This window comes from Falco rusticolus, chromosome 3 (genome assembly GCF_015220075.1).
Source record: "Falco rusticolus isolate bFalRus1 chromosome 3, bFalRus1.pri, whole genome shotgun sequence".
Lineage (NCBI taxonomy): Eukaryota > Metazoa > Chordata > Aves > Falconiformes > Falconidae > Falco > Falco rusticolus.
Window position 1 is genome coordinate 114,787,873 of NC_051189.1, and position 22,024 is coordinate 114,809,896.

The window sequence follows — 22,024 nt, forward strand, 5'->3', positions numbered from 1 at the left end:
AGATTTCCTTATGTATGAAAGTCAGATGCAGTTTTGTCCCTTTTCAAATCAAGACAAAGCTGTACATCCCTTTGTCCCAAGTTAAAGCTGAACGACTCAACTCTTACTGAGAGCAGACTGTTTGGTCTTCTCTAAGACACCAGCTCCCCCCAACAGGCATGAGAGACCCAGCCTGCCACAGGCCCAAGTCTCACCTCAAATAATGCAATTTCAGTTAAGATGACAGCAGCTGGTCCCAGCTGTATTTTGGCAAAGGTTTAATACTGCCAGGACAAAATCAGAAAGTGACCAAGAAGGCCCACCCGACCCATTAACAAACACCTACGGTTCTCATACACAGAAAGATCAACAAGTCCATGTTTATTGAGCACTAGAATTAAAAAAGTAACAGCACTTTGTTGATTTGGAACTAAAAATCAAGACTTATTTTTACTTTTGGAAGGATCACTCAAAACAACTTGGTTAAAAGCACCCCAGAAAGCAAGGTGTAGCCCTTCTTGTTCACCATGTTCTCCAAAGTGATGGAGGTCCCAGAGCCTACAGCTGCACTAAACACAAAGTTCCTCTGACTGAAGACCCCAGCAAGGTGGAGGGGTTTGACACCCCAGGTACTGGGGTTTGATGCTCTGGCTATCATCTCCTGGCCAAGCAGAGCCTGTAGCAACTGTGGGCTGCTTGCCCTGTGCCCACAGCGCCTTGCACCTGCTTGTCCTACGCGTCTTGGAGTGGTCACCAGTTGGCCTCACACCAGCACCATTACAGGGAGGATTGTTTTTCCTGACTGCTATTGGAAAACATTTACAATTTCATACGAACAAGCTAGCTACCATCCAAGCAGAGCAAATGTTTGGTTTAAGACCCATCCTGACAGTCTGTACTGTTGAGAGGTTCACAGTGAGTGGTGATCACCGCCAGCACGTCCAACCCAATCCACTTGTTTGAGGTTTCAGACCTCACCCTTGAAGTGCACCATAGGAAATATTCTGAAAAATTGTTGAGGTGTCTGCTTCAATCCCAACAGCACCCAAAGGGACTGACTCCAGCTCCAGAAAGAAGCTGTTTAAAATTACTGTATTTGTTTCAGGTACCTAAACCTTGCAAACCTTTTTGCTGGCAGGAGAGTTAACTGCGCAGTTGTAGGAAACATAAGTCAGGTTCATCGACACCAACGCAAACACTGTGCCAGAGAAAGCAAAAATTTTTAAGGGAGGTATTTTGCGTGGTGGAGCGTCCCCCTCCCCAGCTATCAGCAAAACATTAAATCCAGCTCTGCTGGGGGTCGGTGGCAATACCAGTGAGAAGACCCAGTGTGCACTGGTGCTGGCCACCTCCTCTCAGCGGCACTGGACACCAGGACAGCACTTGGAATAAATACAGGGAAAAAAAATGTGACTATTTCAGCTTCTCACCGGCTGCTCCAGGGATTGAAACAGGACCTGCCTGGATAAGGGTAGAGGAAGAGAGAGCTGTACATCTCAGAGAAAGTTTTTTATGGAATTCTCCATTTTAGAGTCAACTGGGACTAAGGAAAAGGGAAAAGCAAAAAAGGAGGTCTCCCTTCTCGTTATACGATCAGCCCAAGGTAGCAGAAATTCACATGAGAACCTTTGCTGACTTCAGTTGCGTCCTTGAGCACGTCAGCATTTGCAGTCCTTGTAGCTCTCCTGCTCCTCCCAAGAAACAGCCACCAGTGAACGAGGGAGCTCCAGCAATGCCCTGCAAGTCAGAATAGGTCAGGAATTTATTTCTAGCAGTTTGCCTCCAAGGGTTGGTTTCTATTTGCACTAAAATGTCCTGAGAGTAAGAAATTCCCCTCTGCAGCCCACGTCTTGCCACCTTTCCTGTTGATTACTGCCTTATTCTATAACTGGTTCTAATTACTTCCCACTGCAAGGTGAGGTATTGCACCTGAGAGAAGGTGGCATAATATGCAGCCCTACTCCACTACTGCTGGTTTTCCCATCGCAGGGCCAGATGAAAAAGCTTTGCAGATCTCCCAAAAGGCAGGCAAGAATCATTATCCCCATGTGATGTCGGGAAATGACTGGGGTTGCTTATTCTGCAGCTCAAAGTCAGTCAGTAAAATAACGTCAACTGAATGACACGTTTATTGTACAATCCAGAAAGAAACCCTGAGTTACCAGCTGTAGAACAAAGTTAAATAATTTAAAAAAAAAAAAGGGATGGTTTGTTTCATAGGTTCCTGCTGAAGGAAATGAAAACCAAGAATGGTAAAAGCAGCAGCCAGAGCCAGCCTAAAGCCTCAGCTTTGCCAAGGAGAACATTCCTTTGCCATCGCCACCTGCACAGGTGACACTGCCCAGGGAGCGACAGGGAGGACATGACGATGGGAGGGCAGAGGGGAGGAATGAGCCAAGCCTAGCAGGTACGCTGGACAGCTGATCACCTAAGGGAGTGTTTGGAAAAGCCGTAGTTTATTTTGTTCAGAAAACTGCCGGCCGGGCTGGGGAGCGTAGGAGAGAGGAAGAAACGGGGTCTGAAGAATCACCCTGACGCTCTGCACACACCCGCACAAGAAGTGAAAGGAAGGGCTGGGACGTCCTTGATAAACACGAGCGCTGCTGGCTAGGAGTCTGCAGGGCTGCCTTTGTGCAGGGCATCCAGCGGTTCAAGGGAGGAAAAACCCCAAAGCCTAAACCCCAAACGTGATGCAGTCTTCCAGCTGCAGTGGTGTTGGAGAGGATTGATTCCAAGCAATGATGTAGCTGCAACAAATGTCTGGCCCTACACGGGAAAGGGTGAATCAGAGCTGCTTTTTAGTGCCACTTGACATCAGCTATACATTCTAGTTCTCATATACACAGATGGATGTCTTTAAAAATCGACAATTTACACTTCAAAAAAAGTGTTACAGTGAAGTTCTCTCAGCAAAGATCAGTCCACACGATGAGGAGACAGTCTTTCAGAAACAGGGAGGCACGTGGCCTTTTGGGAACAAGTCCTCGAAGGAGCTCCTGTGCCAGCGCTGCCCGCCCGCTCTCCCGCTCCTCGCCTTCTGCAGGCGTGCAAAGCCCGGTGTGTGCTCGCCCCGTGCCGCACGGCTGCCAACCACCCCAGCCTCACAGCGTGGTGGAAGGAAGCTTCTTCACCCGCCTCTGCGCCAGAATGGAGGATTCAATGGGCTTCAGCTGGGGGCTCGGCTTGGAGCTGTGCAGTGCAGAGTATGTGGCAGCCATCGCCCCCTTGGAAAGAAGGTAGGAGAGAAGTTATTTAGGTGTAGAAGAGGTATTTCAGACTCATGGCTTTACAAGATGAGGGGCCAGAGTAGCCAGACCCACAAACAAAGCCAGAAGCATCTTTCTTTTTTTGTTCAATCTCCCTCCCGTTCTGTTAAAGAACCTCCCTAGGTTTTCCTGCCAAAAAAACCCCCAACTTGTCTAGTATTGCCTCCCCTGGCCCACACCTCTCCAACGTGCCACACTGCTTTGCCCACACCACATCACCCACCCGACCGCTGCTTTCCGAAGAGCCCAAGGTACGTGAGGAACCAGCTGAAGGCTCAGCTCAGACTCTGTACCTTTACAAGCTGAACGTCCTGGTGATTCAGCTGGCTCTGGGGTAAGCTGTCCTTCTGGGTTATCCATGGGTGCTGCAGGACCTGCTTGGCTGTTAGACGCTGGTGAGGATCTACATGAAGCATCTTTGATACCAGATCCTAAGAGCATCATTTGGAAAATGAGCCTTTAGAAGATTTCATACTTTAAATGCAAAAATACCACCTTTCCGCCCCCAAATCAGGATTTAAATTCAGAAGCCAAGTTTAAAGATTTATAGAGATTTATACAATCTCCTTTTGTATTAAATATGCTTTCAGCTGGGGAGGTATAACACAACAGCAAGCCTCTCATGGGTCAAGCATGAGGTTGGTGTTCCATGCAAATATTCACAGCCAGAGCTAAAATGAAGTGGGGAGAGGCACACTCTGCAGGAGATATGCACGGAGTAGAAACTACACTGCTGGTTTTCTCCTTTCTCTTCTGTCCTCCCTCCCCAAGCTGCTTTAATCTTGCCTCACAGCAACTGGCCCGTGCTCGATCCCAACCCTTTATTGTAACGCAATATTAAACTGTACCTTGGCCATGTCAGAAATAGTGTCCCAGTTGCCTCCACTGATGGAGAACTTGCCGCCACCTATCCGGGTCAGGATCTCTTCTGGAGTGTCGCTGGGACCGTTTGCAAAGGGAGTGCAGCTACGGAGAGAAGAAAGAGCATTTGATGGACTGTCCTGTGACCCAGCCAGAGAGCATGCCAGGCAGCAGCGACTGAGGTGATGGCCACTGCCACCGCAGAGCATGTCTCAGAGCAAGGTGGTCATAGCCCTCCTGCTGTTGCCTTCCAGTGAGACAGAGGTGCTTACCCAGCGAGCATCGTATACAGGAGAACTCCAGGCTCCAGATGTCGCAACCCTCATCATAGCCTTGGCGTTTAGTACTGAAGAGAATAGCAAAGGAAAAAAAAATATAGTGTGTTTGGTTCTCACTTCAGCTTGTGAGGAGCAGCCTGACACCTGCGTGCAGTCCATATGCAAAGCTTCTACAGCCCTACTGAACAGCATGGCTTGGACTAAAAGATCAGGATTCAAATCAGATTTGGGTTTTGTGGAACAGAGGAACCCCTCAGGCACATCAAAACACAAGTGAGGAAAGGAGCCATGTTCCAGCGTGGTGACTCTGCATGCATGCTCTGTGGCGTGCTGGCTCTTTTTCTTTCTTCTGCACCAAGGTAACTGAGTGGAAAATCATCCCACCTCACCTCTTGTAACAGGTGAGTTAATTGTGAAGGGAAGCAGTCTAGAAAATCACTGGGCTTGTAAAGCCTCACTACCCTAAGCAGACCCCCTCATAAGGACAGCGCAAGTTGAAGGACTGCATTGTAACTGCACTTGAGATCCCCTATTTATTCGTTACTATGAGCAGTATTTCTGTTGTTATCTCCTCCAGGACCGAGTACGCCAGAGCAGGCTGGAGTCAGGAAGGGGACAGACCCCCTGTGCTGAGTGAGAGCACAGGCTAGGGCAGGGACCTAAGAGCTACCGAAGGGTCTCAGGTCAGTAAGGTGCTTACCTCGGGTGCCACGAAGTTTGCCGTGTAACAAGGAGTCATGAGAAGGCCATTCTCAGCCCTCAGCTGCTTGGCAAAGCCAAAGTCGCAAATGCGAATGCTTTCGGGGTTTCCCGACTCGTCCACGTAAAGGATATTGCTGGGTTTCAAGTCCCTGTGAACCACCTGTGGAGCAAAGAAAGTGCCGGTCTCACCCCCCAGGAAGATAAAGGTCTGAAACTGCATCGGGACACTCAGCCCCTGCCCTGCCCCCACATCTGGCTTGCCCACACAGCAACACCAGCAAGAAATAATAATCCTGACAGGCAAAGTGACTCCCAAAGGAGGGGAGCATCGTGCCATGCCAGACAGCTTCCCAGGAAAACAGACGCAGCCATACTCACCCCTTGGGAATGCAGATACTCCACTGTTTTACAGATCGTGTGCAGGACCGAACTGGCTTCCCTCTCTGAGAAAAATTTCTGTCTGAGGATTTTATCCAGCAGCTCCCCTCCCCTCATCAGCTCGGTCACCAGGTACACATACTTCCCATCATCATACACCTGCCAAAGCAAACACAGGGGGTTAACCAAACGGTGTTTCCAGAGCTTTCCTTCTCTGCTCCTGCCACCAAGAAGCAGACAGAAATCAGCAGTGCAGGGTCTGGGGATGCTTCCCCGCCGCAGAGCGATACCTTCGGCAGGGCCATTGGGCTGCCTGTGCTGGAGCTACCTTCTGCCCCCCCCCCCGACCAGCCTGCCCTTCCTAAACCAAAATACCGGGATGTGATTCAAGTCACACTCACATCTTTCAAGGTGATGATGTTTGGGTGCTGCCCGTATCGCAGGAGGATTTCTATTTCCTCAGAAGGGTCTCGCTTGCTCTTGTCAATAACCTGCAAGAGTGTGGATGAGCATTAGCCATGACGGGGTGGGCAAGGGGCCAGGACCAAGCACACAAGCTGCATGTTGGAGCCCCGCAGGTCCTGTACTGTATCCATTCCCTGTCCCCTGCTCTCTTAGCCAACAAGCTCTAGAAATCTCCTTGTTGCTTCATCAGTCCTGTGTCCCCAAACACCAAAGTTTTATGTCTGGCTTGTTTGTTAAGGCCTGACGTAGCCACAGCAAGCCTTGCACAGGTAGGTGAGACACTGTCCTCCTGCAGAGAGGAGAACGCTGCTTCCCCACCATTCCCAGGTAAGGAAGCTTGTGCAGGTAGATGCACAGCAGCACAGAAACTGTCCGTCTATGGCCCTACACAAGCAGGGAAAGCGATTTCATTCCTGGATGTTATTTTGGTCATTGCGGAGATGAACAGAAATCTAACAGGGGAGTTCAGATGGTAAATCTCAGACCTTGACTGCATATTCCATGTTGGTTGCTTTATGAATGCAGCGTTTACACACTGAGTAGGAGCCGACGCCAATTGCCTCCTTCACCACATAGCCGTCACTGAACTGGACATTCTTGCCGTGCAGCTGCTGCAAGAGGAGAGTGGAGAGCAGATGAGCTGGGAGGGTTCAGGGAAGGGTTTGTGCAATGTGATGAGTTAACTGCAACACAGGGCGAGCTGACAGACTGCTGTCTGCTACATCCCACAGCTTCTCCTCCCGGCTAGGGAGAGGGAGGAGAAGAGAACAAGGCAGATATAGGTCAGTGGGCTAACACTGGCTGCATCTAGCATGGTGCATTTCAGTGGCACCTTTCAACCCACGGGCATTTATGCAGACCTCCCACTAGCATGGGTCTACTTGGGGAGAGAAAAGCAATCAGACTCGCATTGCCCTGCCAACCTTTGCACACGACAATCAACAAAACCGAAAGAACAGGATGCAAAAATTCAAAGCAGCATGACATTGCTTCAGGCTTCCCGTTAGCTCTGCTCCAGATGGTACAGAGGTCCCACGGACCCACTCTGGAGTATTACAACAGCTTCGAACAGTTGTTCCTCTGTCCCCACTTCTTACCTGTACAACCGAATGTAGAGGTGACTGGGCAGCTTTCACCTTGCCGTCCTCCATCAACCCAGTTGCCACGAAACTGAAGCCTCGGAAGAGCTGATGGGCTCCTGCACTAGGGGGGATGCCTGGGGAATCTGCAACAGGAGTTGAGAGGCAACGTGAAGAGGGATGACTAGTCCTGCGGAAGCAGAAGCCTTCCCCTTGCTACCAGGACCTGCAGCTCCTCCTTAGTTTATTTGAGACAAGAGCCACACCACGCAGCACCGAGCTTACCCCTAACACCCCAATATCTAGTGCACGGCCACCTCCCCAGCGCTGCAACCATCTGGAGCTGGCAGAGGGCAACCCTTGCCCCGCTGGCACCGGCAAACCGGTATGAAGCTGTACGGTACCATTTCACATAGGAAACTTTGGCTTCGCGTGAATTATTACAAACCTTTTGGCGTACGGGATGTAAATTCTGTGTCAAAATAAAAGGTGTCATCTGGCTGGCCGACTGCAGGCTTGAAGGGCGGTTTGATTTCCCTGCGGTACAGCTTCTGCAAAACAAAGGCAGCTCAGAAGTGCTCCGGCAGGTCAGCGCTCCCGTAGGCGCTCAGAAGGGTGCAAAGGCTTCCCAGGAATCGGAGGCCAAGAAGAGATTTTGCAAAACTAGAAACAGCTCTGTGGCTTGGCATTTAACTACAGATCAGCAGTCTGAGGGAAGGCTTCTTGGCCGGTGGAGTGCTTCTGAATCAGTTTGTGGAGAAATACTGCAAGCTCTACCATATATTAAACCAAGGGGGGAAAAAAGTGTTCTACATGTAACTTGACCCCACTCCAAAACCAGTATCCATAAAGTATTTACCTTGCCAAGCTCTTCCACCTCTCCTAACTCCTGGGAGGGCTTTGCTGACTCATGCCTCCCCGGGGACAGCCAGAGGAGATGCCCTAGGAGGACACTGGTATCCCAGCTCTCCTGTAAATAGCCTTTTAAAATTGCTTCTTGAAGCAAAAATTTGAAAGAAGCTTCACTAGCACTGCTCGAGGTTCGGTCTAGCAGCTTGCTGGGTGCCTCAAAAGCATTAGAAAACTGATCTTCAAAATCCCTTACCGAGTGAGGGAAAACAGGGAAGAATCAAAATTATATGGTAAAGTAGGGAGGTGGCCAGAAGCAACTGGGAAATGCCAGTTCAGTTATCGCCCTGCTTCTCTGTACAAAACAAGGTATTTCCTTGCCAGAAATGTTTCCCCAGTTCCTTCCCACTTTGTGCAAGACAATCCTGGTTGTGCCAAACCCCAGTTAAAACCTGCACCTTACTGCTGACAGATGAGTAAATTCAGACTTAGGCAAGATCACAGGCAACTCAAGTATGAAACAGTTATTCGCATGACAAATAAGAGTTTCAGTTTTGGGAAGGATTATCAGAACAGATGGAAACAGGGATTGGTAACTCTCCCATAGCTGGTCAAGCATCATGACTGTGCTATTACTGCAGTCAGCAGAACTGTGTTACTGGTGCTGAGCAGTGAAGACGCTTGCTTTTATGTTTCTGACACTCACATTCCAGTCGATGGTGGAGTAGAAAGGATGGCGCTTGATCTCTTCTGCCCCATCTGGTCCAGAACCTGAAAGATGCACCCATGGAGCGCATTGCATTAAACCACCGACAAAGCGAAGGCTACTACCACACACGCCACAGCGCCAGGTATTACGGGAAACCTGGCTGTAATTAAATCAGCCCATTAACCGAGCACAAGTGTGAACATGCCGCTGACCCACGAGGATGTGAGAAGCCCCGATGCAGCATCAGGTGTATTGAGAAACCAAAAAAATGTCTTACCTAATCTGTTGGCTGGATTCCTTTTGAAAAGGGCTCGCAGGAGGCTCTGTGCTTCAGAGCTCAGGAACTGCGGCATGCCCAGCTTTGCTCTGGAGAGGAAGTTAAGCAATGAGTTGCAGGTTTAAAGAAGTCAACCCACAAGCTGACTGCAGCACCTCCACCCCCCCGAAAGTACAATCATCTGTTTGGCATTTACACTGCACCCTTCAAACTAACTGTTGATACAACACCACTTGCCAAACAATGCCATTAAGTTGCGAGAACCCCTGAATTGCAACACACTCGGAGAAAGAGCAGAAGTTTGCCTCCTATACATACATGAAAGAGAAACTCCTCTTACTTGAGGATGAGGGTCATCGTCTCCTTACGATCCTTCCCCTGGAAGGGCAGCGAGCCGGTGAGCATTTCAAACTGGGAGGGAAAGAGAAGATGGGGAGGTCACATCTGAGCAAGTCTGAGGGTTACCCAGATCCCACTGCACCTTCATCTGGGAGCGCGCCAAAGCTAGTGAAAAGCTTGCAAGGGATCAAAAGCCTTGCTCTAAAAAAGATCGCAGACATCATATTTTTACCAGGTTTGCAGCAGGAACACGTTCAAGCCAGCGCCTGCTCCTGCGGGAGCCCTCGGATTCAGCAGCTGCCAGATGGTGGCACCAGATCTGCACAGACACCCCCACCCCAGCGCTGGGGTGGCCGCGGACACCCCCATGCACCCCTCCCCGCACACCCCAGTGCTGACCGGGACAAAAGCCCCAGGAGCTCTGCTTCCTCAAGAAACACGCGCTGCTGGCTGCCTGCCTGGACAGCCTGCTGCAGAGCACCCCCCGGCCACACACCTGCTGGACATGCAGCATCACGCAGGGGTGCTGGAGCAGCTGCTCTGCCGGCTCCCCAGACACGCTGCCTGGCTACGTACCATTAACACCCCGTAGGACCACCAGTCAGCACTGTGCGAGTGGCCCTGGCGATTCACAACTTCTGGCGCCATATATTCCACCGTCCCACAGAAGGAATAGGCTTTCTTCTCGTGGTCTATAGCCTCCTTACTCAAGCCAAAATCTACATAAAAGAAAAACTGTCAGCAGGCACCCACGTGCCCCGAGCAATCACAGTCACGCAGAGCAGAGAGGACTAAGAGAAGCTCCGTATTTCAAGGACCAACCTTGCTTTTGTGGAGCCCCTTACCTGTGAGTTTGATGTGCCCTTCTTCATCCAAGAGGATGCTACAGCATGAATGAAAAAAGCAAGTTTTTACTGCCTGAAATAAGGGCTGGTGAGAACAAGCAGATGCAGCAGAGGCCAAGATGCTCCCAGAATCCAGAGGGGAAAGTTATCTGCCCCTTCCCCCAGTGCTTTAAGCTCCATCACCAAGCCATGAGTGGCACCAGGAGCAGCTCCCTTCTCTCCATGCCCTCAACTTCGCATCGAACATGACCCACGCAGGTTACACCACCATTGATCGCCCACATAACCCAGGTAAGAATAACCAAATCATGCAGCTGCTCCGTGTCTCTGCAGAGGCCCAGAGCCCCTGAAGGCTCTCAATCGCTTAGAGCCTGAGCCCAGAGGCTGCCAAGGACCACTGCTCAGACACGTGGTGCACACATACTGCCTCCGCAGCGCTCCTGGCCGTAACTGCTGACCAGAGGCACCGGAGCCTCATGGACTGGCACCACCACCTTCCATCTGGCTGGCCCCAGGGCAGCATCCAGCTCTGCTTTGTGGCAGAAGGCTGCAGCGTTTGCTGCCTGCAGGCTTGGGACTGAAGGGCTCGGTTCCCCGCCTCGGCTGTGCCACACGTACTTCTCCGGTTTGAGATCCCTGTATATGATTCCCAGGCTGTGCAAATGGTCGAGCCCCAGCGCCAGCTCTGCCAGGTAGAACTTCACATCCTCCTCGGTGAACATGACCTGCAGGAAGGGAGAGGAGGCAGACAGGCGTGGGGGTTACACCACCGGCAGCGGGACCACCTCTGCTGCACCCATACAAGACCTTTCACATCCACGTTGCTCCCTCCTGCCCTTTCACACCTAAGACTCCCAGGCTTCGCCAGCCGTCCTAAAGTATCAATTAAGCAGCAACACCGAAAAAACAAACCAGGTTGCTAAGCAGCAGGCAGGTTTTCAAAAACCTCTTTGTTTATGTTCACTGGGTTATGTTCCCAGTTGTCTTCACCTGGCATAACTTCTCGTTACCCCTCCCACTCCCTGCCCTTGCCCCATCCCAGCGAGGCAACACAACCAGCTGACACCGCAGCAGAACACGGTTCTCGCCTCTTTTCATTCTTAATGTGATGCTCAGCAGAAGCTGCTGTGGAGGCGAGACCTGCCTCCCACGCCGCTGCTGCTCTGCCAGAGCAGAGGGCTCCTGAGCCATCCTCTCCTGTGGCCAGCTCTGGGCTAGCAGCAGCATGGAGGTTGTTTCCACCCCTCTCAAAGACTTTGCAAGGGTCAATCCCTTCTCCAGGCAATTAAGCACAGATGAACTGAGAGCCTCAGCAACCACCGAGATGCCAGAGCGTACCCACCTCTTTGGAAAGCCGAGTGAAAAGGTCACCTCCTCGGAGGAAATCCAAGATGAGATACAGCTTCCCCTCTGTCTGGAATGCTGAAACACAAGCCGGAGCAGGAATCAGAGCCCTCCGCTGAGGGAAGGCTCCATGGTGTTACATTAATCACTTAAATCCCAATGGCTCCAGTTGTGCAGATGCCCTGCATGGTTACTAGGTTAAATGCAGGTAGGGCTAATTATGTGGGGTAAATGAGATAGCCTGTGCCTGATGTTGAAACGGGAGTTCAGCAGCAGCACTCTGGCACTGCAGAAAATCCTCATTTTAAGGGGGCGGGGGGGGGGGGCTGGTTCCCTTTCAGTCAGTGATGCCCTACTGAAAGGGCTCTTTTCCTGAGAGGCACTGGTCACTTTACAGGGAAAGAAGCTGTCCTTGCCTTCCTCAGAGTCAGAGCATCAATCCTGCCAAACTCTGGCTTGACTAGTTAACTCTGCTTTCTCAGTTCCTCCTGATTTAATGTTTTAATCGCAAGGATTTGATGTTTAAACCTCTTCTCCCAGCCTATGCTCTGTCCCCCCCATTCAATAGCTAGAGCAGGCATGGGACCAAAGACCATTGCAGGAAAGGATTTGTGTTAAGGGGACTGTGAAAGCTCCAGAGCAGCACGACCATTGAGGGATGCGGACTGGTCCAGGCCTCTTCTCCATTTCAGAAGTATCTCCGGAAGTCTGTTAGGGACCATGAGAGACTCTCAGCATCCTCTAAGCAGCTTCTGCTGGATGCCTCATGCTCATCTACCTGCTTACGGCAGACATGCCTGCAGTAGCATCTTTCTTTATTGTGCTTAGAAGCAGTCAGTGCCTGTTCGAGCCTGCAGCCCCTCTCCCAGTGTCCCAGCTAGCTCCATACTCACCATAGTGGAGTTTCACCACAAAGGGATGGTTTACATCAGCCAGGATGTCCCTTTCTATCTTTGTCCTTACTCGATCACGCACTGTGGGGAGAGAGGGGAACAGCTCAGACACAGCAAAAGGCACACAGTACCCCGGTGTCAGCCTTGCCAGCCTCAAGCCCTTTAGTACCAGGCAGCTCGAGCCAGATCTTTTCCCACCTCCATCACTGCAACAAGGGGTTTTTACAGGTGGAGAGAAAAGGAAGCTGTTAGGCTGAGATAAGGATACACCCCTCACACCCCCACCCCACCCCCGATCACCCTGGGGCCAGCAGTGACTACTGCGAGTGCTCTTTAAGACAGGGAGGATAAAAGCATCGCAGTACAAGTCTCCTACCTTTCAAGGTTGCCTTCTTGAGCACTTTCATGGCATAGAGGTGGTTGCTGTCTGGCGGTGTTATTTTTCTCACCAAGAAAACCTGAGGCAGAAGAACACCACATTTGCCAAGCACTAAACATTAGCAGCAGGAGTCGGATGCCGCTCAAAGTGGCAAACCTCACGGTAACGCTGCGAAGCAGCTGGCCATGGGACTGGTGAGAAGCACTCCACGTGAAACCCCATGAGGTTTTCAGGAAAGTGCTGTGTGTAGACTCCTCTCACCCCCTATCTCCAGCCACTGCAGCACCTGGGCCTTCATACTGCACTTTCCTCCCCTCCTGTCTTCCACACCTCTTGCTCGCTCCTGCAGTTCCTGTGGGGCTGGGGCTGATGCCTGGGAGCTGTGATTTGAAGCGCTGATGCTTCAATGTACTGCAAAGCCTCCTGGTGACTTGCTGGTTTGACAGCCAGATCAACTCCTCATTATTCAGGTCCCGCATCCTCTTTGGATTTTTACCTCCTTCCCTTCCCTGATGTCCCATTCTACCTGGTTTGAGGCAGCCTCAGAGAGACACGACCTTTCTTCTGCCTAAAGCCACTGCTACATTTGCCCAGAACAGCACGGAGCCCTGTACAAGCCCCCACTGTTAGCACTGATAACTGATTGACATGAAGCTGATTTAATGTGCGAGCAGATGGTCTGTAAGAGACCTGATTATTTACACATTGAAATAGGTAAGAGTTACAGGCTACTTCCTTCCCCCTTCACAGAAGGGAAACCGGACCATAACGGGGGCCAAAACCAGTCCCTGGCACACAGCATCATTTCTGAGAAGAGAGGAACATGCCTGAGTCCTCCGAGTCCTCAATTCAACTGCCAGCCTGGCAGCCAGCTAGAACGCTGCAGGAGGAGGTCCTTCTGCTCTGTGGGACACCGACACTTACGAGCAGGATCCCACTCCTACCCTCCTGATCATCGGGAAAAAGGATTACAGGGAGCTCTGGACATACAGGCTGGCCCTTAGCAGAAGGCATCACTATGGTTGCCTTTCAGGTTAGAAGCAACCATTTGCTAAGTGGGCTCATCAGTCAGATTCTCACAATCTGGAGGGAACAAGGAAAGCGGTTTCGTTGGGGACAGTCCCTTTTGTCACCATTTATCTGGCATGACACATAGGAAGAAGTGAACTCACCTTGCCGAAGGAGCCCTGTCCCAGCACCTTCAGGAGCTCAAACTGTGAAGGATCTGCCTTCTCGGAGCCTTCCTTCACATGGTGCGTGATGTTGATTTCTTTCACAACACCTTCGCCCTGAAAAAGAGGGGACACGGCTGACTGGGAATACACTCCTGAGCAAGAGAAAGCAAACCTTATTGGATTAAGGAACCAGGATTGCAGTTAAAGCCTCACAGGAACCACATCTGAGAGAAGCATAAAAGTTGGTGCTTGTCACAGGTATCTCCTGGCTTCAACATCTGGAATAAATAAGACATCGACAGCTCACAGCAGGCAGCCTTGGTGCAGATCCTGCGCTCTCCCCAAAGGCTCCGATCCTTGCACCACAGGTGTTGCACTTCTTTGAACTGCATTTCAGAAGAGCGCTTGAAAAGCACCTTCCTTTTTAAGGCACTCGTAGCAAAAACAGGAGTGTTTATGCCACTAAAAATCCCACAACACAAAAATACAGCACTGTTGTCAAAACACGGCCAGGGCTCGCAAAAATCAGACATGTTGGAGCCCATCTGCTCAGCAATCTGAGCAACTCTGCAACATAAGTCTTAGTGCATCTTCAGCACATACAGATGATGCTTTAACAGACTTGAGCCTTCAAGAAGATTGAGGGGAAGCCAAGGTCTCTGGCACATGTTTTGTTTAAAACACATTCTTTTATTTAAAAAAAAAAAATCAAGAAGAAAAAGAGATTTAATCAGCAGTATCTACAATAAATTGAGCAACGAAGCTAGGCCAGTGTACGAGAACAGCCACAGACCCTGGGGTGATGCTGAAACACCTCCTTTCCCCAGCAAACCCTGTCCATGCCCAGGGCTTAGCCCAACAGAAACCCCTTGTGCTGCTTTCTGTTTGCATCCCCAAAATAAAGACTTTTTATACTGCTCGTCTTCCAGCTGTGCCTTTCCCTCTACTTCTCGTCATCATACCTAGGCAGTACATCAGCACTCAGGTTTCCTCCGAGACCGAGCTGCTGGCGCCCCTCTCCCACCCGACCATAGGGAGAGCCCACAGGGCAGGCTGGATCGACTGCCCACTTCTACAGACACGGATCTTACTCCGGCCAGAACCCCCTCGCAGCTGCACGCCTTGTCAGGACAAGTCCAGGCTTCTTGGCACTTCAGTCTCACGCTATCCAGTGTTAGAGGCAGTCTGCTTGCTATTTGGACCTGCAGGCCAGCAATTAAGTTCCAAGGGGCATTAAATTCTGTTGCTCTCTGACCCTAGGGCAGATGTGGCCATCAGAAAACTGGAACTGCTATTTCATTTCTCCCCTTGCAGAGCCGGGGCGGGGTGGGGGGTGGGGGGAGGGAAAGCTACGCTTTGTTTTCTGAAACTACTCAGATACTTGGTCTGGAACTCACCTAATCGAAGTAGCTTTTAAAAACAACAGGAACCAGGTTTGAGGCTCTGCCTCCACTCTGCACCCCAGCCCACTCCCCACCCTCCCAGCACCTTCTTGGGGAGGGCAGCCTGGCCAAGTGCCCGCGGATGTGGTTGCCTACCTGCAGCGAGCAGCCTGCCCTCCCCGCTCTCACGCTCGGCTTTTCTCTAGATTAGGAGGGAGCTTTGTTTCCATGTCAGTAGCTTTGCTCTCTCCAGATCCTCCATCACGCAGACACAGCCCTAGCAGGGAAGCCCACGCTTGCAGCACGCACAGCCCCAGCACGGGGAGAGGGCAGGGGGGCAGGAGCTCCCTGTGTTATCCTGCCTTTTGCTGGTCTCGGTGATCACAGACAAGAAAGATCTTATAATCCCCGTATCAAAAAGTTTTCATGTTCCACATGATCTCCCAGCTTAAATCAGCCACCTTACACTTCTGGTTTCGTTGGGAGCTTAGCCTGTGGCGCACAGCTGTGGGTTAGGAACAGCCTCCCTCTTCTAGCCAAGAGCCTGAGCAGGAGTCAGCCAAGAGGTCTCCTCCTGATAGTCCTTCCACCTTGTCCAGCTCTCCAGGGAGTAACCCCACAGCAGGGAGCGACCTGGGGATGGGACCAGTGGAAGTTGTATGTTCTTTCCCTCCCCCGCATCTTCATGAAAACACGAGAAAGAAATTGGGTCTACACAGCATCAGCACTTGTACAACCACGCACGTTTCACCCTGTAGCATCACACACCTATGCAGAGAGGGACATTTAAAATGAACTCCTGTATCCACCTCCAAGGCACCTGGACCCAGTCTCCTACCACAGCAATTCAGGAGCTGCGGAGCGATGTGTGTTCACAGCTGTGGGAATTCTATGCCTTAGCCAACAGCAAGACACAGTGTGTGTTTAACTGCAAGTCGTTTCAGCAGCCCAAGCGGCATCTGAAGGCAGGCAGGGATTCGCATGCGCCGCCTGCCAGCCAGCCTGCATCGCAAACACTCATACACACCAGCTAGACCAAAAGTGGCATCAGCAGAGACACTGTTGACAGCTTTCTGAGAAAAGCTTTGAGATGCCATTTGGTGTCTTGCTGACACAAGGGAGCTTTCCTCCCATGGACTCATCCAGTAACTTGCAATTCAACCATGAGGACTCTGGCGAGCAGCTCCTACAGCCTGTTGAGCAGCACACCAGAACACATCTCCAGCACAAAGCACCTGCGTGCTGCCCAGCTGCAGCACAAAGCAGCTTTGCTTGCATCAAGATACGTTTCTTCCAATAGCACCATTAAGCAAACTAACTCAGAAGGCAGAAAAAGCAAAGCAAACCAGACTGCTCCGAATATCCATCTAAAGCATCTAGATGAGCAACCAGTGAGACCAAGAGAGGCAAAGCGGCAGTACTGACCGGGCTGGAGAGCTGGCTGGGGGCAGGCAGCTGCAGGCTGCAGGGCTTGGCTCGATGCTTCCTCTGCAGCCAGAGTGCAAGGAACGCACAGATGCGAGGAAGTTTAGGGTCCCTCTCCATTCTCCCATCCCGATCAACATCGCACAGCCCCTGTAATCGCCACCCCTGTGAGCTGCCGGGGGAGCTCGGCCAGCTCCTGGGGATCAGGGAGGCTCCCGCAGCGCTGCATGGACACCCCACGCTCGAGGTTGCAGGATGGAGGAGATACAGGTGGTTACAGCCCAGCTGCATATGCGCAGTGGAGACAAGCGACTCGGTCACACGGAGCAGGTTCACGCTCCCACTCCCCAGCAACAGCGCTTGTGGTTGGGCCTTTTTTTTTTTTTCAGTTTTGCTTTAAAAAAAAAAAAAACAAACACAACAAAAAACCCCCTCACAGCTCATCGTTCCCATTTTCACATTTGGATTCCCCAGTTCAGACAAGATGCTGGCAGAGAACATACATGGTCTAGTTAAAGTGATTTCCATCAAATACTGCATGAATCTCATGTCAGGCCGTGAGCTTTGGGGGCGTTTCCACAATGAGGGAATATTTTGGAAGCCACTTACTAAAAAGGAAGAGAAAAACTCATGAGCCCCCATACAGAAGTCTGACAGCACCTCGGAAAACTGCACATCTCTTTGCTCTCACACTGGCACAGGGATGATGGCTCACCCATGATGGCATTCAGGGTGCATCGATCCCATGGGCAAATTCTCTGGCATCACGAGGATTTGCATCTAGTCTGTTGCTTGCTTTATGCTGCACAAGAGCCCTTGTCCTGCACACTGGAGCTACCTATGAGCCACCCTGAGAAGTTCCATGCGAGGTATTTTTATGGGCATTTCTGATGCAGACAGTTTCTGGACCCACTGCTGCCTGGATTTATGGGCAGGACAGAGAAAAGGTATTTTGAGCGCTTGTTCTGCCTTCTTCCCCTGCCAAGCCTGCCCCCCTTGACCCTTCCTTTGGGTCAGGACAGATGTGTTCTCTGCAGCAAGACCCCAGAGAGTGCAGGTAAGAAAGAAACCCCTTGAAATGAGTAAAAAGACACCCACGCACCTTTGCAATTAGAACTAACCCCGTCTCAGTGCTGATTTCTGAATTTCTCCCGAGAGTGCAGAGCATGAAAAGAGAATCTTGGTTTGGACCCAGAGAGGCTACTTATGACTATCTTGTCTCCTCCACCCCCATAATGTGCTCTTTGAGAACCAATAACGAAAGAAACAAATGACTTAATATCAGCGAGACAGCTGGTCCCAGCTCCGCAGAGGGAACCTCAATAGCTGATGAGGTCCAGAGCTGGAGCAGCACGGAACGGCACCGTGCAGCCACTGGGCACAAGTCTCCGGGAAAGTCGGCTCATACTGACACCTCCTTCATTCTGCCACAGTCCCCGTGAAACAGAAACCCTGTCCGCAATGTGCCGCCCAAAGATGAGCATCACTGCTTCCAAGGAAGCGTTGCCTTGCTCAGTGAAGCTGTGCAGGAGATGCAGCCAGCCAGCTCTCTGTGCGTGGGCCCGGCAAGATCTGATAAATCTTGTCCAGACCGACACAATTTTGCATGTTGTGTTATCAGGCACTCGGCGCGGGGAGAGGAGCCTCAGAAAAGCAATCAAAAACCCCCACGGTATGTCCACGCACCTAAAACGCTGGAGCGCCCGCCCCAGCAAGCTGACAAGATCAGAAAGCCACAGCAGACATAAATGACAGCACGGAAAGGGGTTTGGTGTGGGGAGGAAGGAGGAGGAGGATGAAGTCAAGTCCAGGATGTCATGTGAACAAGTGAGTAATAGCTGCTTTCTGCATTAGCAGTCCCACCTAGCTGAGCCAGGCTGCCGGGGCGTGCTGCGAGGAAGGGTTTGCTTCTCAGAGAGGTCCCTGCGGGCTCTGCTCACACCCTCGCATACGTGGGACGACCTGTCGTGGGACAAAGTGTAACTCAAATGCACGCGTCCCCCCCAGGTGCACATCTGCGTCTCTTACCTTGTCTGCTGAGTCCACGAGCTCTTTCTCTATCCAAGTGATGTCTGATTTGGCCTGTGGGACAATAAATAAGTGTCAGCACAGAGGGGCTGTTATACTCTGCTAAAGTTTTCCCAATGAACTTGTTTAGCAAGACCAGGAGAGCTGGTTACAGTCACTGGTGGTGCCCCCCCAGACATCTCTCCTCGGGACACGATTCTGAGCTGCGTTGGTGGCTCCAGCTGCTGTTAAAGGCTTTGATACACTCTGACGGGCGGTGGAGAGGGACACGGCGCCGGCACTCGGTGACGTGTATTCCCCAAGAATCACAGCACCACCACCAAGGAGAGAGAATTAATTTCTGGTAGGTTGATTAATGTTGAGATCAGATTTTACTCTCAGCTGGACAAAGTCCAAAAGCATCTGTTCCAGCAGCGGTGTGCTGGGTCTGCAGGGAAGTCAGGCACCCCCGGCAAGGAGAGGGCCTCTCTCCAGGGGCACGATCCCCGTTTCTAAAGCAACCAGGAGGAACATATTCAAATGCCAAAACTCACCACATCCCTCGAGGGCAGGGCAAGGCCAGCCCAGCTGCTCTGACAGGTCCCTGAGCAGCATTAGAAATGTCAGTTTACGCTGCCTCTGGGGCCAGATGCAATTCTGTGAACCCTTATATAGGGAGAGATGCAGAAGCATTTAAAGGGAGCTCAGAAAAGTGCTGCTCAGCTAGGATACAGCTCCTTCTCCCCCAGAACCTCAGGCTTAAGGGAAGAAGTAAGTTTTTGCAAGGTCAGCAAGTTTTTCCAAGGTCAGCCCCCAAGCCTGCTGTATGTCAGTGAACGTACACAGATTTGCTATCACATCTAGGTACTCTTCCACCTGTGTTTTAGATAATGACCTAAGTTTGAATAGAAAAATCACACACACCCCCCCCAAAAAAAAAATCAAATCAGATTTGAAACATTTCCTCCGAGAGGTTCAAATCTTTGGCTGTGACAAAACTCATGCGACTGTAGACAGAAGGGATCTCAAGAGAGACTCAGGCTGTGACTTCTCTGGTGTCTTTTCAAGCAGTTTATCAGCACGACGGAGCCTGTGGCACTGGCAGGGCTCTTCGGTGCCAGCAATGTCGACGAGGTGGGAACAGCATGAGGCAGAGCGACCTGAAAACGGGACGGGAGCTCCGGGGAGGTAAGAGAAGAAAAAGCAAGCCTTGAGGGAAAGGAGGAGTTGCATAAAGCCAGCGAGATCAGAGTTAAGAACTAACTGATTTTTAGCTCCGGAAGGACTGAATCAGATCGGAGGGGGCCCGTGCAGTCACCTCTTCCCCTTCCTCCCCCCCGTCGCTTTGTCCCTGCAGAGCAGCCAAGGTCTCTTTGGGTCTGGGAGAAGGTGGCTGTCCCGCCGCCGCCGTGGGAAGCGATGCCTGGGGCAGCTGGCTGGCACACCCACCAAAGCTACAACTAAACCCCTTCCCCAGCACCCAAAAGTGATGATGGAAACCTCAGCGGTTGCCCCCCTACCCGCCCCGCTGGGGATCACACCCACCCGCAGGGAAAGCAGCTTCCTCATGGCTCCTCCACTGCACCAAGCCCTGCCTTGGATGGGGACGGACTGAATTTGCTCCCACAAGCACGGGTCTCTCTGCCGGTCCACCCTCCCAGCACAAGACACTGCTCCTGTGAGCTACCAGCCATCTTCTGGCACCCACAGCCTCACGGGAGGCCATTTTACACCGGTTCCTGCACCGCTGGGAAATTATATTTGCTGTTCCTGGAAAATAAAAGGTCAGGTCTGAGCCCAGGAGGTCCCTCAAGTCAGAGGAGGAGAGAACTTCAGAACTTCCCAGTTGCCTGAGACCTGCACAGATGGCTTAGTCATCCTAGGTCAGGGGCTGGGGACATACATACAGGGTGGGTTTTTTTCCAACATGAAGTTCAAAATACAAGTCCTCCTGCATACTTTCCCCCTTTTTGAGGAAGGATTTTACAAGCCAGAAGCCAAGAGACAGGTTTGTTTTTGCTCGCGTTTTGTCACTTTGCTGGTTGAGACCGTCACATCTAAATGCAAGGGGGAAAAAAAAAACCCTGCAAGAGCTTGAAACAGATTACGCTTTTGGCATTTCGCTTCCTATTCATCAACAACTAACCAGAAGCTGTTTTAATTTCTGTTGCTTCAACACATGCTCTGGTCCCAAAACACTCCCAAATTCTGGCAGCACCTAGGAAAGACACTTCTTAGAAAGCAGTTTTACCATCAGAAATGCCTTTTCCAAAAGAGAAGTCATTAATTAAAACTGGCTAAGGTCTGGCTCTCTAAGGTCAGGCGATGCACCAGCTTCTTGCGTCCTGCAGAAGAGACAGAGCACAGCGCTGTATGCAGAGCAGATATTTTATCAGCTAGACACTTGCCTCCTGGATCCTTGGCTTGCTGCGAAAGAGGAGCCTCAGCATCTCCAAAGCTTTGGGCTGCTATTCTCCCATACTTTGCAAGCTGGCTTCTGAACTTAGAGCTCTCTGCAGCACCCAGACCAGCACGAGAACCCCAAGTGTAGTAGTTACGTCACCGGGATGTATTTTAGGAGTTTTCGCTGAAAGGAAACTGCGGTTTTGTATGTGGAAATTGCATTGTGTGGCGATGGCTGCACAATACCAGCAGCCAAATGAAAACACTGGATGGCTTTACGGGTGCTTAGGCATGGCTCTTTCCATCAGCAAATCTCAGCAGGCTTTTCAAGAGGATCAGTATAGTCCCCCATGTCACAGAAAGAGCAATTTCAGTCACTACACGCGGCAGCAACCAGCAATTGAGAGTCTGCGCCGCTTTCTTCTCCAAAGTTACACCGCCCTTGCTCTGAGCAGCACAAATGCTGTCCCTGTAGGATCAGCTGGATTGCAGCTCCCCAGGGAAGGGGCCGGGAGGAGGCAGCTTCTGCATCCTTCCCTGCTTTGTCCCTGCCCCACACCAGTCACCGCTTGGTCATCTGCTGCATCAGGTCTTTGGGGTGCTGCTGCCGGGCCCCACGCGAGGGTTGCACAACACTGCCCGCTGGCTCCAGCTCAGCTCCTGCACTGTGACGCTGCCCCGTGCCCTGCTCCTACGCACCAAGGGATGCCTTAACGGGGCCGGGCTGGGAAGGAGATGGGAACCGGCCAAGTCAGGCAGTGCAGCCACAGGGAGCGGAGCAGAAAGAAGGACGTGAGCCCTATGGTTCTGAATCAGTTCTCTCCCAGTTTCTGTGTTTGCAAGGAGAAGAGAGCCATGTGCTTACTTCCCAGTTCCCCTCAAGAGGCCATCTGCGTTTCATCTATGCAAAACAGATGCCCTAGATGGTTTCAAAAGTTACCGGCTGTTTCACCAGTGTCGCTGCAAGGTCATTTGCTGTTCTGCAGAAT

General features: G+C 51.4%; 1 protein-coding gene across 1 annotated transcript in view; it reads right to left on the reverse strand.

Moving 5' to 3' along the window:
• Positions 1 to 335: 335 nt before the first annotated feature.
• The window catches only part of RPS6KA1 (ribosomal protein S6 kinase A1), a 41,429-nt gene continuing 19,740 nt past the window's right edge, over positions 336 to 22,024 (reverse strand). Inside the window, 23 exon segments of the mRNA XM_037380505.1 lie at positions 336 to 3,203; positions 3,539 to 3,676; positions 4,094 to 4,211; positions 4,379 to 4,409; positions 4,412 to 4,452; positions 4,527 to 4,528; positions 5,085 to 5,246; positions 5,465 to 5,623; positions 5,866 to 5,955; positions 6,415 to 6,540; positions 7,027 to 7,154; positions 7,457 to 7,559; positions 8,564 to 8,628; positions 8,844 to 8,932; positions 9,184 to 9,254; positions 9,759 to 9,901; positions 10,028 to 10,065; positions 10,646 to 10,752; positions 11,370 to 11,449; positions 12,265 to 12,345; positions 12,641 to 12,722; positions 13,816 to 13,932; positions 18,654 to 18,707. Of these exon segments, the coding sequence (XP_037236402.1) occupies positions 3,081 to 3,203; positions 3,539 to 3,676; positions 4,094 to 4,211; positions 4,379 to 4,409; positions 4,412 to 4,452; positions 4,527 to 4,528; positions 5,085 to 5,246; positions 5,465 to 5,623; positions 5,866 to 5,955; positions 6,415 to 6,540; positions 7,027 to 7,154; positions 7,457 to 7,559; positions 8,564 to 8,628; positions 8,844 to 8,932; positions 9,184 to 9,254; positions 9,759 to 9,901; positions 10,028 to 10,065; positions 10,646 to 10,752; positions 11,370 to 11,449; positions 12,265 to 12,345; positions 12,641 to 12,722; positions 13,816 to 13,932; positions 18,654 to 18,707 (2,148 nt within the window). The 3' untranslated portion in view covers positions 336 to 3,080.